The sequence below is a fragment of the Trichoplusia ni genome, chromosome 1 (genome assembly GCF_003590095.1).
Source record: "Trichoplusia ni isolate ovarian cell line Hi5 chromosome 1, tn1, whole genome shotgun sequence".
Taxonomy (NCBI): domain Eukaryota; kingdom Metazoa; phylum Arthropoda; class Insecta; order Lepidoptera; family Noctuidae; genus Trichoplusia; species Trichoplusia ni.
The window spans coordinates 2,833,696-2,850,469 of record NC_039478.1 but is presented as its reverse complement, the minus strand read 5'-3'; the positions used below and the strand labels follow the sequence as shown (position 1 = coordinate 2,850,469).

General features: G+C 35.7%; 1 protein-coding gene across 3 annotated transcripts in view; it reads right to left on the bottom strand.

Annotated features, from left to right (window-relative positions):
• Window positions 1-16,774, bottom strand: part of LOC113508409 (otoferlin-like) — a 33,930-nt gene that overhangs the window by 6,499 nt on the left and 10,657 nt on the right. For 2 of the 3 annotated variants that reach the window (XM_026891443.1, XM_026891460.1), the window contains exons 9-23: window positions 13,133-13,303; window positions 10,964-11,116; window positions 9,401-9,583; window positions 8,582-8,698; window positions 8,304-8,435; window positions 7,814-7,963; window positions 5,400-5,542; window positions 4,509-4,858; window positions 3,977-4,299; window positions 3,621-3,662; window positions 3,054-3,268; window positions 2,516-2,707; window positions 2,056-2,226; window positions 1,670-1,818; window positions 624-781 (exon numbers count right to left, since the gene is read on the bottom strand). In XM_026891443.1, coding sequence (XP_026747244.1) covers window positions 624-781; window positions 1,670-1,818; window positions 2,056-2,226; window positions 2,516-2,707; window positions 3,054-3,268; window positions 3,621-3,662; window positions 3,977-4,299; window positions 4,509-4,858; window positions 5,400-5,542; window positions 7,814-7,963; window positions 8,304-8,435; window positions 8,582-8,698; window positions 9,401-9,583; window positions 10,964-11,116; window positions 13,133-13,303 — 2,649 coding nt within the window. The remainder of the gene's footprint in view (window positions 1-623; window positions 782-1,669; window positions 1,819-2,055; window positions 2,227-2,515; window positions 2,708-3,053; window positions 3,269-3,620; window positions 3,663-3,976; window positions 4,300-4,508; window positions 4,859-5,399; window positions 5,543-7,813; window positions 7,964-8,303; window positions 8,436-8,581; window positions 8,699-9,400; window positions 9,584-10,963; window positions 11,117-13,132; window positions 13,304-16,774) is intronic. The other variant, XM_026891452.1, reaches the window with a different exon arrangement.

Here is a 16,774-nt window from a genome sequence, read left to right as displayed (position 1 = left end):
CCGCTACGTGACCTTCTCGCCGTCACTTGAGGGTCCAACAAGTTACAAAGGAAATTAAAGGCTCGGGTTCATTGTAAACGTGAATGGAATGAACCGTTGAGGTAGGTCGTTACGTTCCTTCAAGAATTGATTGAGGTAGGCCATGGCGACAACGTAAAGGAGAATGGAAGAGATGAGAAGTCGTTTTGGAAATCCGTTGGAAACTTTGAGATCATTTTGAACTGAGATAATAACCATAAACTGATAAATAAATCTATTTCTTGTCTATAAATATCCATTTATAATATTAAGAAGGTTAAAATTAGAAAAAAAAAAATAGAAAAGAGTTTTTTTCTTAATTTTCCCAAAAAAATTACTTCTTCCAATTTTCTCGTTTTCTTGTATCAAACCATTTATCCTATTCTCTATCTTGCCTGGCTTCTTTTATTTTAGTTTAAGTTTATTTTTACAATTCCTTTTCTCGTCGTATTCGACTTAAGATGACCATTTCATTCAATATCATTGTAACGTGAGCTATTTTCTCGGTAACCGGTTCCAATTCGCTTTTCTCAGTCTTCCTATTTTAGCGTCCTCTTTCATACTAAATAAATCCTGGCCATTAAATGTGTTATTTTCACACTAACCTGTTCCAATCCACTCTTCTCGGAATTCGTCAGGGCTCTACACTCAACGTGTTCAGGTACGAGATGATATCCGCAGATTGGGAGCGTGTGCCAGCTGTGCAACAAGCTTAGACAAATGTTTTCTTTACGGTCGGATGCTGAACGGAAACTACGGCTTGCTAGCAAAAAAAAAACAAATCATGTTTAGCAAAATAATGTATGAAATCTGTTGTATTGGAAAACTCCTGAACATCAACATTTGATAAGCTTTTTTTTAAGTGTTTGTCGAGGAAGAAATAAACATAGTGTTTTGCTCATGGCAAGTTATGAAATTTTAATTTTGTAAAAACTGTCTTAACGCTTGTACCGAAAACAAACAATATTTCGAATGTCGTCAGCTATCCACCAAAACCGAAAACCATACTTAAAATATTCTCATAAGCTATAATCATAATACCCTAATAAATAAACTGAAGCGGTTTCCTGCAATAGAGTTTATCGTCAGGTACCCTTGGTAATCGGTTTGCGAAGACTAATCACACAAACTCAATCACTAGCCAGGCAATCCGCTCAATGTAATCAATGTTCCAACGCTCCGAGAGCCTCCTCAGAAACGATCCGTTTAACCTGAATATTGCAAATTCTCGACACCTCATTTCATATTTTCCAGTCAGCTTAATGTTCCTGCCATTAAATTTCTTTGACTGAGAAATCTTAAGAATGCATTAAGGATTTAAAAATTTATATTCTAACAGAAATCGTGTTTTCCTGCCATAAACGAACTCGGAAAAGGTTATAAAATTTTATAAAGAACGCAATATGGAAATCTTTTCGAGAGAAATCTAAGATTGAGTTGCACTAAAAGGTTAATCTCAGTAAGTGCTCTCTTAATAGAAAAATCTTTTAAGAACACGTGCTGTATATTTTTGTTTTAACCATGGAGTTTACTTAACATGTTTTGAAAGGCATCACGTGTGTTAGCTTTTATATGTGCGCATGTACTAACGACGAAAGAAAATCATTTTTAACCAATACGATGTGTATCTTTTTTTATTTATTATCCTTACCACTACTATCATTATCTCTGTATTCAACACCATTGACCACCACCGTAGCATTGTCAGGAAACATAGGGGGAGCTAGATGATTCTTAGCACATAAGTCTTCGAGGATTACTGAGGGTTTCTTACAATCACGCCATTTGTTTGGACCGCATCTAAAAAATTTTACTGGTAAAGTTTAGCAATACGCCATTTATTTGCGAAGTCAAAATATCATTACGTACAAAAACAAATTAAGATCGCTTTGAAAGAGATATTTGAAAATAATCACTGCCGTGTCACGATTTTGAAAACACCTATTAAGTACAGCAGTGTAGATAGTACTAGACTTCTAATATATTTGCTTGACGACAAAAATATATTCCATACACTACACTATACATATTACTTACGTGATGTATTCCGTGGCTAACCCAACTTTAGCTCTATGCTTGCTATATATCCTATCCTCCAAGTCGATTGTCGTGGAGCCTATTAGCTCATCCGGCGGAATAACGTCATAATCATATAAGGAGACGGTCAGGAGATAGTCGTCAGGTAATGTACAACGAAATTCATACATCCTGGAAGGATAAGATCTAATAAATAAAAAATAAAAATAAATGAGTCACAGACTTAAAATAAAGTTACACTAAGATTAAGGCGTCTTGTTTTAAGGCAAGTAGTGTGCAATCAGTGTGAACCTGACATTTGAAAAGCCCTAGTTTTCCGGACCATCTTTGGATTCAAGATGCCAAAAGTAATGCTCAAGATCAGATCAGTCGCGAATATTTTTGTTGACCCTACCCCTTAAGGGGATAACGTCAAGTTAGAAAATCAGAAACATTATAAATAGGCAAATAAAATACTCACTTCCCAAAAACAGGATTCAATGTATTTTTCACGTAGCTTTTTCTATCTCCGAGATGCTTATTGCCACAACTGATGGCAACATAAGGATCAAGTTTCCCAGTAAAAGCCTTTGCCACTAAGTTCACTCCTTTGATAACATAAACACGAACTAGAAACTTCGATGGTTCATTGCTTGGGTAATCATGAAAATACCTGAAAAACCTTCAACAGTTAGTAAGATTGCTCCAAGTAGGTTTGTTGCAATTCAATTATGGTCCACAATCAGTTTCCAACTTGGGCCGGAAATTTGCGGAACGGCATTTTTAAATAAAGCATTGCAAGAAAGGAAAATAGGACAAAATACCGCAAAACGAATTACGGAATTTAATGAAATATAGGGCAGGTAGAATATTCAAGCCAAGGACTTCTGGACTACTTTATGAGAAATGTTGTTGATCTACGAAAAACAGATTATTGTGGAAAGTGACCCAATCTGAAGTTTACGTTTGAAGAATTTTCTCATTTTTTTAATTTAATGTATTGTAAGCGTACGTCTTACCCATTGTTTAGTTCAACACCATTACAGCTGACTGCAATGGTATCTTCTGGTGGAGGCCACCGGTAAATAGCGATACCGGCTTTAAGGAACCCGCAGTACAATTGTTCGTCTTTTTCCGGGATACCAGTCTTCTTACCATTATACAGCTTAAGAGTGGAACACCAATCCTTAAATTTGGAAAATTCTGGTTGGACTTCCAACTCCGATGAGTAAATCTAAAAATGTTAATTATTTTTTGAAACTATTAAAGTCGAAATGTGAAAAGGGCACCACGGAAACCCCCATGTTGACATTAATGGTTGGATTACGGACGATGGGTAGGAGGAATTTTATATAAGTTATTATGCTATCTAGGGCTTAAGTATATACCTATAATATCATGAGTTAAAAATTTGACCAAATGAATTCCTAAAAGTACCAAATATGAAAATAAATTGCAAGTATCTTTCAATCATTTTTATTTCATTCAGGTTAAAATGAAAAAATCTCCCGTCTGTAATTTTTGTAATACAACTGGCTAAATACAATATTGAAAAAATGAATGTCCATATTTTAGTCAGTACTTACTGTAATTTTGTCAGTATTTGTAGGAATCTCATCCAAGTCATCCTGGAACGGAATTATCATGACAATAATAAACAGATTTCAGTTTTTTTTGCAGCTAGTATTATATACGTTTTAGTTTAATGTTAAGACATAATATAAAAAGCCAAAGGGACAAAACTCTGATGCTGTTACCTTTCTTGGCACCAGATGAACTATTTACTCCAACAACATAAACGCAAACCTAAATACCGTGAAAGCTAGTGAATTGTCTTATTCACCGAATGAACGCTTTCACTTCAGCGAGAGGCGACCTACTGCGTCGCTTTTCCTTTATTATATATTTCTATTTCAATGGAAGCTATTTGAAATCTAAGTACCGTTTGCGAGGAAAAGTATTTCATCCACCAGTCTTTATTGTCAGGGTTCTCTAGACCATTTTTCACCACTTTTATTTGGTTTTTCTCTTTCGAGAACATTGGCAGAAGGACGTACTCTTCTTCGTCGGCCTCTTTGTTAAAAAATATGCGTTTCCATCGAGGTCGTTTTGTTTTTTGTTCGTGAGTACTTCTTAAAGAGTTTTTGCTGCCAAATTCGTCCATAGTTGGTGTAAAACTTTTCTTGATGTAAAGGATTTGGCTGACTGAAACGAAATTATCACTAGATTTTTTCTTTTCTGAAAGAGACATCCGGCTACGTTCTTCTACAATGTGACGCATTGTAGAGAACGAGGCCAGAATTAAAATAGTCAGTTTTTCAGTAAAGCTTAAATAATTAAACAAAGAAAAGAAAGTAAACGAATAAGATGTCCTTATAACTTTTGGAAGAAAATTAATCCAATACTAAAATATCAATGAATTTTGTTTAATTTTTTGACACAAACAATTTTTTTAGAAATTGAACTATATTAACCTTGAAAGAAACTGGAAGCCGTTATAGAAACAGTCCTCAAGGACGCCTCCCGTTCAACTTTAGGCAACCAGCTGACAATGTACTTGTTGGGATTCTTCACGACGTTCGTTCCCAAGAACAGAGTCCTTCCAAAGGTACTGCTGTCATACAATCTTATACTTAAAGGCGGGCAGTAAAGCTCGTTCAAGGGAGCTTGGAAGGTTTGTGAAGATCTGCCGTTTGGGAAGTTGCAGTTTGATTTCTTGTCGCATACGACGTCAGACTTAATAGTCAGTTCATCAATTTCTAGGATCACGCATGGCTTTCTGGTGGTGGTCACGTCTCGTAATCCCCACCAATAGATATCAACTCTGTAAATAAAACAAGTGGATTATTAAACTGAACCAAAAATATTAAACTTCTTAATATGCAATGCTGGAAAGTATCAGAGACCAGTCTGAATTTTTGGATTTGAAAAGCCTTTTTTTTAAAGGGTTCCTTTTAGGTTGTATATAACTGGAAAAAAGGCCCTAGGCTACACGGCCTTGAATTTTTTGGACGAAATATCAAAATGTAATCGTGGCTTGATTTAGAACTTCCGCGATACGAAAAAAGCGTTAATGTAATATTCAATGAGCATCGTAATGGCTGATGTGTGAGGTATTATGAAAGTAGAAAGATGTATACTTGATATGATAAATTATTTTTAGTACTGTTTTCCATGATGTAGAAATTGACCGGACAGACTAATTAGAAAATTGGAATTGGAATTGTTCGGAAAAATATTGTTTTAATTATAGTTGTACGAGCTTTACGACAAAAATCAAACGCGTAGCGCAAACGCAAAAAAAAAACAATATAATTTTTTTTTCAAATTTGCATTTTGTTAAATAATTAATATTAGTTACTTACTTGTAAGTAATAGACTTTGGTATAAGATTAGGGGGCAACTGCTCTGGTTCATCAGATTCGTTATCAGTACATTTAATCCCTGAAGCGATGTAAGTTTCTTCAACAGGTGTATAAACAGTATTCTTCATCAAAGTTTCCGGTATCTTAAAAGACAAACAATATCATGACACTCTGACCTTTAAATAACAACTCATTAATATTCTGCAGGAGCTAAAACGCAGAATATACCCTTGATTTTCGCCTGGTGCGACTGCAGACCGATGGACCTGAATCTGAATCGAGTGCTAAAACAAAGGCTGGACGTGATTGGCGAGGGGTCACAATATGGAAAACCAATATGCAAATGCGTACAAATACAAGTTAAAGCTAGCCTTGTATCTCCTACTTACAATTGTAGCTCAAAATTGACTTCATAGTTTGCATGAATATTACCTGCATACTAATTATATTTGACAATAAAAACGCAAGTAAATAAAAAAAATTACACCTATTTTTGATCGTATTAGCTCAATTTAAAATTACAATGATATATTAAGCTTTGTGGATCATAATGAAAGTAAGGGGGTAAGGGGCTAGGAACGACACGTCTACGTGGTTTTGTGGTATCATACGTGATTTGAATTTTCTGTAACATATTTTTTTAGTAAGAAAAAAAGTTTAAGAAATGTATCTAACAAACTAATTCAATTTGTTTTCGCTCAACTACCTCTTAAGCGAGAATATGATCACTTTATTTTAGAATTGACACCAACATTCCAATCAGCAAGCTGAAGTGGCAGTGGGCTGGCCATATTAGCCGAAGAACCGATAACCGTTGGGGTAAACGAGTTCTGGAGTGGAGACCACGCCTCGGCAAACGTAGTGTAGGATGTCCTCAGGCACGGTGGAGTGATGACTTGCGCAAGACGGCTGGCAGGAGCTGGATGCGAGAAGCCGAAAATCGATCTCAGTGGCGTGCACTTGGAGAGGCCTATGTCCAGCAGTGGACTGCGATAGGCTGATGATGATGATGATTTTAGAATTTGATACTAGCGTTCAATAAGACAAATACCAATGTTCTACAATATTCTTGGTACATAATCCTCCAGGAAATGAGGTATTAAAGGAAATTTCATGAGGTACGAAACTCCGATATTACGATACTTCAAAATGCAATATCGCTGGTTCATTGTCTTGTCACTGAACGACGGTACCGTAACCTGCTATTTTAACTTAATCTTTATTGAAGACATGAACTTTGAATACACTTTTCTATATGAAAAGTATTAGACATTCTTATGATTGAATAATATCATTTTGAAAGATATTGTCAAAAGTCTAAAGTCTAAAACTTTTCAAACAGTAAGTTTTTAATTCCGATCTAATCAATCGATAGATTTTGGGCCGCGTCCAAACTCGAAAACTATTTTTCTTCACAGCTTACACCTCAAATACGTAATCACGAAAATAACTTTACAATTTACTCTGACTGAAAATAAGCCTTTTTAAAGTCGCTCACTGACAATACTTACCACTGTGGTTTCAACGCGCTTAATGTAAGTTCCTACAAAGGCTTTAGATTAATGTTTTTGATGGCTAATTGTCCATAGTTTCTCTAACATGTTTAGGACAAAGATCTGTCGACCGATCGTTGATAAAGATGGTAAAATTTCATTCAGACATGACGTCAAATGAAGCGGAAGAGGCAACAGTCAAGGGGTGCGACAAAGGGAAACACGTAAGACGGGGGCACACAATTGTCCGTGCGTCTCGACCGTGCATTGCTTTCTTCTTTTTATTTTGTTTCGCGACACTCTTATACATCTCTCGCAACAAATTTGTGAAGGGGAGCTGTGACCTCGACCATTTTACCAGCTTTTATTTACTTTCACCTGTCCTTTTGTGTATAATCAAAGCTTGCAAGTTACGCTTGACTTACTGGTTCCCGATTGAGCTGCAATTTTGCATGCGAATGTAGGTAACATATTGTGTGATAAATATTATAATATGGAGCTGATCTTATGAGGGAGTTGGAAGATTGTCCTACGAATTTCGCTAGAAAACCACATACCCTGAGTTTGGGCTCGTGTGATGTTTGTTGACGATATTTTTATGGGTTCAGTCCAATAAAAAAAGCAAGCTGAAACGACTGGTCCTTTTAAACCACCTTAAACCGCCATTGACACCGTCCTAGATACCACCTAAAAGCACAACTCCCTCAAAACCGCTGGACTCATTTCTAGAACCCTTTTACATTGTATGCATTTGAGTGGCGCTAAGAACAGTTTATATTTACAAACGAACTCAGTTGAACAAAAATCGCCCTTATTAGATAGATTTATAAAAAACTGTCTAGTTTAAGTTTGTCTACTCCTAGAGATGGGCTGAAGGTGCTAATTTCCCTCAAGATTCAACAAGTTGAATAATAAACTTACTTGCAACAGTTGTACGGACATGAGTATCTGTCCGGTATACTCAGATCCTTTGTATATATCATACCATTGCAGTTTCGGAGCGTATTCATAGTCTTGCCTGTCGTCTACCACTGGTTGGATCTCCGAGCGACCGATTAGTTCGCTTTTACCCTAAAATGTGACAAAAAATATTTTGTGTAAATGTAGTTAACGCTGCCTTATCATATGCTATACAAAGATTCAATGCAGCACTTGAATTGTAAGTAAAATTGTAATACATTTTCTCTAAAGCCTACTAATTGCTCCTTGAAAATTAAACGAAAATCATCTGTTAACGTACGTTTTATTAACCAAGCCTAAATAAAACAAGGCCTGGAAGACAAGAAGGATTTGCCTGCTTTAACACTCTTTACTTCTTTCAGACGGTTAATTATTTACACCAATACAACCCCAATTTTTTCCAGATCTAAGATACTGAAATAGAGCTCATCTCAGCTTATTCGTTACGAACCGAAAGATCACTGTCCAGCACTTCAACCAACATCAACGGAGGGCTGTGGGTGACGCGATCGCTAGTCGTTGACACTAGCTTATGTATTTTCAGCACTTGGTTCCAAACTGGAGTCACTGTCCTTTGCTGAATCTGTGATCAATCACATTCATATATAATGGCATTAAAAAATTTGCTACAGAATTAAATATAAAAAGAACAAATACTTTGCAAATTACAGAGCGTCGTTCAATAAAATTTTGAAGACATCGTCTTAGTTAAACAAGAACAATATGTACCTTAGTCTCTCGAACTGCATTCAGAGTATTAACTCTCACAAACGGATGTAAATTAATGTTCCTATCGGGGTTGTTGTTCAATTTTGCTCTGTACACAAAAACGCGGCACTCCAACATCTGCAAGCAAAACGAAAGTACCAGTAAAAAAAATTGTTCTTTGTTCTTAATTGAACATGTGTCACAAACAATTCTGTGGTCGCCATGGCAGATTTGATATTTCGAAATGCAATTTTCCATTTCCCCTGCCGTATCACGGTAACTTTGTATGCAATTAGGACTTTTGTTTTGGTAATAGCATGTGAGGGGGAACTTCAGCAAATGAGCATGTCACAATCAGATGCAAATTTGTAGCCTGTGTCTGAGCCTGTTCCAAAAATTGTTTGGCTGCAAAGTAATTACTTCCAAAAATTATCGCATATTTGTGTGATAAGGGTTATTGTACGGGTTCACGAAGAGAGACTGAGAGAATAAAATATCTACCAATACACACTTAACGTTAGAGTAAGTTGGGGCGACGATATAGTAAAAAGTCTCGGAGGAGTCTGCCAGAGAACTGTATAATTTGGCACAAAAAAGAGAAGGAAATGCCCAGCAGTGGGAGGACAAAAGAGGACAACCGCTGTGGATGATGGTGATGACTTAAAACGTTGTTATTTGTCATGACCGCCTTGGCTTGCTGTGTGGTTCTACCAATAATCGTATTGTGACAAAACTTTGGTATAAAATCATCGAAAAACCCAAGGTCATTTCTGAACTAAAATCTTTTTCTCTCAACAGTGATATTGCAACGAAAGCCAAATGCAGCAAGTTGATACTTACCATTGTAGCAGTTTTGAGGCACATATCGTAATCCTTTACTTTGAGTTTGAACCCTTTAGGTAGGCAGGAGTCGAAAGCATGAATTTGTCGATATAAACCCATCCAAATAATCAGCTCTACCTTCCCAGCGATGCAGCAGCAACCAGAGGTCAATGTATTAATGTGTTTTGGGCATTTCAAAGGCTGAAAATATTTTAAAAGGTGCCTGCAATACTGTTACTTAATATTACATTAAGGACCCTTAAAATAGCAATAATAAACAATGAATATACAAAAAAATGATTCAAAATGACGACGCTTCTACCGAACATCAGCCGTCGGCGTAGGCATGACGTTGGGGTGATTTAATAACCATTGCCGTCGTGCATGGATTTTCAATGATTCTAAATGATTAAATAATTCTATTTTTTTATAATTTAGATCGCTAAGCAACGATATCTAGCTATATTGTTCAATACAAGTTAAGAGAAAACTGGGAAAATATATTGTCGTCGAACTCTTCAATATCGCAATATTCAAAAAGGAGTTCAGTTTATTGAATTTTATTGCATGTCGAAGGAACAGCGACATACATTGGATTTGATTGAACGAAACTTATCAATTTCGTATAAAATTTACATCATGATAGATTTTCTTTTACTTTTGAGGCATCTTAAATATAAACGATACGAGAAGAGATTCTTGTTAAAAGGTTTCATAAGGAACTGTACTGCCAGCAACAAAAGTCGTTTAAAAGAATCTGATCAACGAAACCACTGCACAAAATTAAATTCAATAACTTGCTGTTGAACTATAAGGAGCAAAAAAAGGCTCGATACCCAAAAACAAAATAATTAATGAATGTATCTGAAACCTCCCCGCGAGGCAAGATTTTAATTACTTAATAGACACATAAAAAAAATGTGCTTCCAAAAATACTGTCCACCTTTTAATCAAATTAAGCCATCACACTTCTAGAGCTGACTGTACCTGACATATCCTGAGTGTATCTAAAAAATAAACCTTTAACAATGCATGTGAGATATTAAAAATTCTCCGACGTCTGCACGTGTACGGATGAGTTGATTTCGACACGTGCCGTTATTGATTTATGTCTATAATATAACAGGTACTGGCGCCAGACAAGATGTTGGATGCCACTTAAAAAATAATATGAAATGTCTAGGTAATAATAATGATGTTATTACCTCAAGTGCCTGTTTGATATCTGATGATAGATATTTTGTAATGTTTTGATTGGATCGCTTTGTTTACGGCATGTGGTGAAACGTTTAAAAACTTTTTTCACATTGAAATTGTAATGGAAAAGAATGTCGTCGAAAGTTTAAAATGTAATATGCCTATCATAATATTTATACATAAAAAAATGCAGTATAAATGAAACATGCGATCCTGCACAATTTTCTGATCGAACGCTTCATCATTTTTAAGTATTAGAATACTCTGACAAAGGTCTTTAAAATTGCAAGGAGAAAAATGGAACGAAAATTTCGTCTTAATTAAACTGACAACTTCTAGAACAGGTGAAAAAGCAGAGAACAATAGTTATTGATAAAAACTTACCTTTAAATAGATGCTCTGTATGCGGCCACAGTTCCTTCCATTTTGTTCAGGGATTACAGAGTAAATAATATCCGCAATCGACATTCTATAGAAGGCGACTCTTGATCCTCCATTAAGCAACCAAATGACTACATCAGGCCAACCCTCAGATGTCTAAAATAAGAATAGTTTATCACGTATTAATTATGTTCACAAGATTCGGAGTTACACAGAATAAGAACAAGAAGAAGTAACACTCGGATAGCCGAGGCATTGAGATCCCTAAGAAATACCAAAGATGCACGACGTGTCGCGGGTTCGATCCCCGCGGAGGAGAATTTCATTGTGATCCACGAATGTTCGTCTTAAGTCTAGGTATTATTGTGCATGTGATTTATTTTTTTGTGAAACCCCCGCGGCACAAGATTGTAATTACTTAGTGTGGGAGTCGCTTTTATTTTTTAATAAAAAGATAAATAATTATAATAAATTCTACAAAAGTCTGAAATATTGGCACGAATTTTTACGTATAATAAAAACATGACGTTAAGAAAACACAATGCGCCAAGTCTCAATCCACTCTTTCAATTCGTTTATTTCATTTCTACTTTCAATCCTTTTTTATGTTTAACAAAACAGAAAAACACGTGACAGACATTTTTTTAAAGCCATTTAAGTGGGTTTCCTTTTTATGCCTAAAATAACTTCCACCATCGGAGAAAACAACTCAAGTTTATATAAAAGAATTTTTCTCGACTCATTTCTCCTATTTTTGTTTATCAACTGTATTGTCTAAGAAATAATAATTAATGAAGACTACGTAAATAGCCGAGACACGTCTCGTTTGCTTTGACGTCATCTGGTGGCTTATTCTTATGAAAAGCCATAAAAGTTGTCTCCCATATCTATACTAATATATAAAACTGAAGAGTTTGTTTGTTTGTTTATTCGCGCGTTTGTTCGCGCTAATTTTAGGAACTACTGGTCCAAATTGAAAAAACTCTTTTCTGTTGAATAGACTATTCATCGAGGAAGGCTTTAGGCTATAAATCATCACGCTGCGACTAAAAGAAGCGAAGATACAATGGAAAATATGAAAAAAAAACAGGGCAGGTATAAATCATAACATATATCTTCTACCCACGGGGACGAAGTCGCGGGCAACAGCTAGTCTATACTAATATACAGAGCTGAAGAGTTTGTTTGTTTGAAAGCGCTAATCTCAGGAACTACTGGTCTAAATTGAAAAAATATTTTTGTGTTGAATAGACCATCCATCGAGGAAGGCTTTAGGCTATTAACCATCACGCTGCGACTAATAGGAGCGAAGATACAATGAAAAGTGTGAAAAAAACAGGGCAGGTATAAATCATCTTATATCTTCAACTCACGGGGACGAAGTCGCGGGCAACAGCTAGTCGGTAATATCTGTACTACTCTATCTGCTTACGCAGACAGTTGATGTTGGTTTAACCACGAGATGACCATTAACCAATCACACTCAAACTTTAAAGAAGTGCTTCAGAAACAATAATGACTCATATGATAATTGATACATGATTGGAGATTTTCTTACGATTAGCTATTTAGAACCGCGAATCGAGGTGTTAAGGCTTTTTAAAACTTAACTCTGATAATTGTAAAAAATATGGGCAAAGGCGATACAGGAATAGACGCGACAATCTGTCCTATTGTTAGTTATTATAGAAATGTATTTTGTCTATAAGAGGAAGAACTATTGTCTTCTGACGTAAAACAATTTCCTTGTAGTAAGAAGTCATTTAATATTTTTCATTCTGAGAATCGAGAACGAAATATTTTATCATAATGTATTCTTTGACTCAGTAACGACTTGTGCAAAAGTGACGTTTATTTCTGTACTAGCTTTTCGCACGCGGCTTCGCCCGCGTCGAGGTCGGTTATATCGCGCTTCCAAGATAACTCTTCAAAAGTCCGGAATAAAAACTATCCTATGTTCGTTCTCAAGGTCAACTCTATCTCTGTGCCAAATTCCATAAAAATCGGTTTAGTGGTTTAGACGTGAAAGCGTAACAGACAGACAGAGTTACTTTCGCATTTATAATATTAGTTATATCTGTATAATTACAAAGTCAAATATAGCATGATAATTAAAACAGATCAGTTCAATGGCTTTTGTCAATGCGGTAGTAAATATATTTATAACCTTACCTTGTAAATAAGACTTTTCAGACTTTCGGCTATCGATTTAATATCGGAGAGCATTATCTTGATGTCTTTCTTCGTGCTGATCGTAGATTCAGACCTCGTTACTGCCTGGATCAGGCTCATTGTTGAAGCGCATCTTTGTGACCGTTTCGATATTTGCTGATAGATTTTTTCCTGTCAAAAATAATACGTGTTAAATACCATGATTTTTACTTGACGAGTTCTAATGAAACTTGCTGGTATCAACATTTCTTAACAGGCCACCCTGAGAAGAAATAAATTCAGAGTTCTTAGTGGGAGAATAAGATTTAGACTGCGCGTAATGTTCAATGTAGCGTTTGCTTTTCTTATTTGACTACCATGGAGGCATTTGCTTGTGACTGTCTTATGTTTGACTTCCAATGAGGTGCCGCTGTAGAGACCACCGCTGTCGACGTGACAACGTGACGGATCTCCACACAAAACAAAGTTAGATCTCTTTCGCAACGGCCATAATATTACTAAAGACTTGGCGAGCGTAGTTAAACTAGGTAAACAAGTACCTTTTACCTTAAAACATACTAGTAAAGTGAAAAATAACTCCGAACCCAAATAATTTCCTTTTTATTTTTGTCAGGAAACTTGAGCCATCCTATTGCCCTAATTAAAATTTAAACTAACCTACTTTACTCCTACCACTACAAATCCTCTCACATTTTTATTAAATCTAATTAAAATAGAAGAGGTAAACTAAAACTAGAGCTATCAGCATTCACTTTTATAAAAGGGAAACTTCTGGGAAACTGGAACGGGGGCGCTGAAACAAAGGCTTCCGCTAATACTTTTACAACGTTTACTTTACGTGACAAGAACAATACCAACTCGCTCATCATTTATTTTTATTCTGGCGTTATTTAAACCATAGGAGTTTCTAAAAGGTGACGGATTTTTTTTAATTAACTTAACATATAAAAGTTCACCAACATTATTAAAATTTCTCCCCTGAACGCAGTTATTATAATTATGAATAGCGTAAAACAATTCAAGGAATACGACCAAGACATGCCAAAATCTATGGAAGCGCAAAACTATATCTAAGTTTCGACCATACTTTAAAATGAAAGTGTTCCTCGACCGGATATTGTTTGATTATTTCTGGGGCCTTATGCTTCAAGACTTTTTCTTTTACCGAAGCGTGAGGTTACAACAGATATATAAAACAGCAGAGGTAATAGCAGACTCTTTGACTAAAACTTTATACTATAGTAACACTATACACTTGGTTGTTGTGCTTAGAGAGTTAGATGATAAATCTATCACACGAATGAAATCATTTGCTCGGAAAGAAGGAAGAGTTTTCCTTTCCTATCTGACTATCCTGAGAAGAAGTGTCAAAACGAACTCAGGAGTAAAACGTCTATATCGGTAATGACCATGCGATCAAGTTGCTATGGAAAGAAAATAGTCTTGATTTCATAAAGAAAAACAACACAAATTTTATACGCATGCCCTCTTCGAAGTACGTACTTCGAGTATCAGAAAAATATCGTTATAATTATTAAGCTCTACTTATTCAAAGGATTAAAAATCTATCTCTTTTTTCAAATATTTTCAGTGTCATATATTTCAGTTTCAGTGTTTGGTTTTTGCGATTTTGAAGCAAATAAATCATACAGCTGTTGCTAGGCCCTGTTTACTTCTTAATATTTTCTGCCAGTTTTATTACGAAACTATTCAGGACAGTTTTTATTTTGATCAATATCATAGATAAAACATATTTAAATCACAGGTAACAAACGACAGCAAATAATATTAGCTGAAAATATAATATAAAGTGAATTTAGCGTATTAACAAGCCCCTCGACGACTCAGTTCATAAAAAGCTCTCGATGCTTATTATATCGAGGTACAAATTCACGCGTCGCTTTCCTTTGACTGTAAAAAATTAGTCGCTTCACTGCACTTCGACCCTGCTTTACAAATTTCCCTTCATACACATATTTAATACTCATAAATTGTTGTCTGCAAACATTTTAAAAGTTTGATTGTTAAACATGCTCTCTAAGAGGACAATTGCGAATTTCTTCTGCTTTGAAAACTCTCGCAAACAAGACAATTTTTATTCTACTTAATTACATATTTAAATTCTAAATTAAATAAAACACTTAGTTAATTACAGTTTGAAATGCGTAAACAACGATATACGAGGCATTCAAAAAATATGGCTTTCTTCTTTTGTTTTAAAAAGTATGAATATCAGACAATTTTAAATTAGGCAACGTGACTTTAAACTACAACTACAAAAATTCAGATAACAGAAAAAGTTGAACATGTTCAGATATCGTCAGCTCAAAATAGTAACCAACCATCTATTTTGAGAATATTTAGAACATGCAGACAATACACATCCGGCGACCCCTAGACGCAGCAACATCCATTAGTGGAACGTAATATTTAACGCAGGTCTAATAAGATATTTGCTAATCGTGTTACGTGAGCATCGAAACATAAAAGCTGTCTGGATGCTAAAAGTTTTTCACCCCATTCGCAATCAAACAGGCTTTAGCTTCCCAATAGTGACAGTACATAAGCTATAAGTGGAAGCGAGATGGAGAATTGCACTGACCGTAGCGCCGTCCCGTTTCCGCTATACATAACAGACTAGGAGCCCGTAACAAACGGGAAGGTAAAAAAATAACACAACACTTCATTAATCCGCGAATATTTTTTGATGTCTGCGAGGGGTCCAGACCCCCCAGGTGGGCAAAGGTACGGGAGTCATATCACGAGCTAATTGGAAAATCAATCACGCACCGCCTGTCCGTTGCATGGTTACAGCTGAGGGGGGCAAGTAATTTAATTTCGACTGTTATATTAATACATTGCATCCCTCCGTAGGATTAAGGTTTCGTAATTGGCAATTATAGGGTTCACCGTGATTTCGCTGTTTGTTTTTTAAGACTTCTAAATTGTGAGTAGGTGTGTAAGTATTTAGATACTTTGTTTTGTCTAGACAGCCTCATTATATCGATATTAAAATAACATTTTTAACCCGTCGTCAGGGGGTTTTCCAGACGCGTGTTTCTTAGATGATTATTTTGACGTGATGTTATACCTTTTTTAACTTACTGCCCACTAGCCAAGTGACATTTTTGCAAAAGTTGATATAATTTTAAAGCTCTCAAATGTATATAAATTATTTAGTTTAGATAAGTCACGTTACTTTTCACTGTCATGTCCATACATTAAAGGTATTTTCATTAATACTAACGATTGTTGAATTGCCACTTGGCCAAAGAGGCTAAAGTTGTGTCATGTCGACGACTTTACAAACGATTGCTAAAATTAATACAAAATAATAATTTACAAAGCTTCATAAAGACATCTTCAGCCCTGTCAAAGGCGGGAAAGGTGCCTGGCAGAAGGCTGGCAGCATGCGTCAATTGGCAAGCTAATTCTTTAAGCAAAAAACAGACTGGCCTTCTAATCACGTGTGGAGTCAAACAAGTGGTTTGCGGGTGCTTTATAACCACCTAGCCCTCATGCCCCGAGCTTTTCAACCTCAAACATAATTATATACAATCAATTATAAACAGAAATATAATAATTGATATTTAAACTAGGTCAAGTATTATTTGTTAAGTCCTTCCATTTGACGTTTCGTAA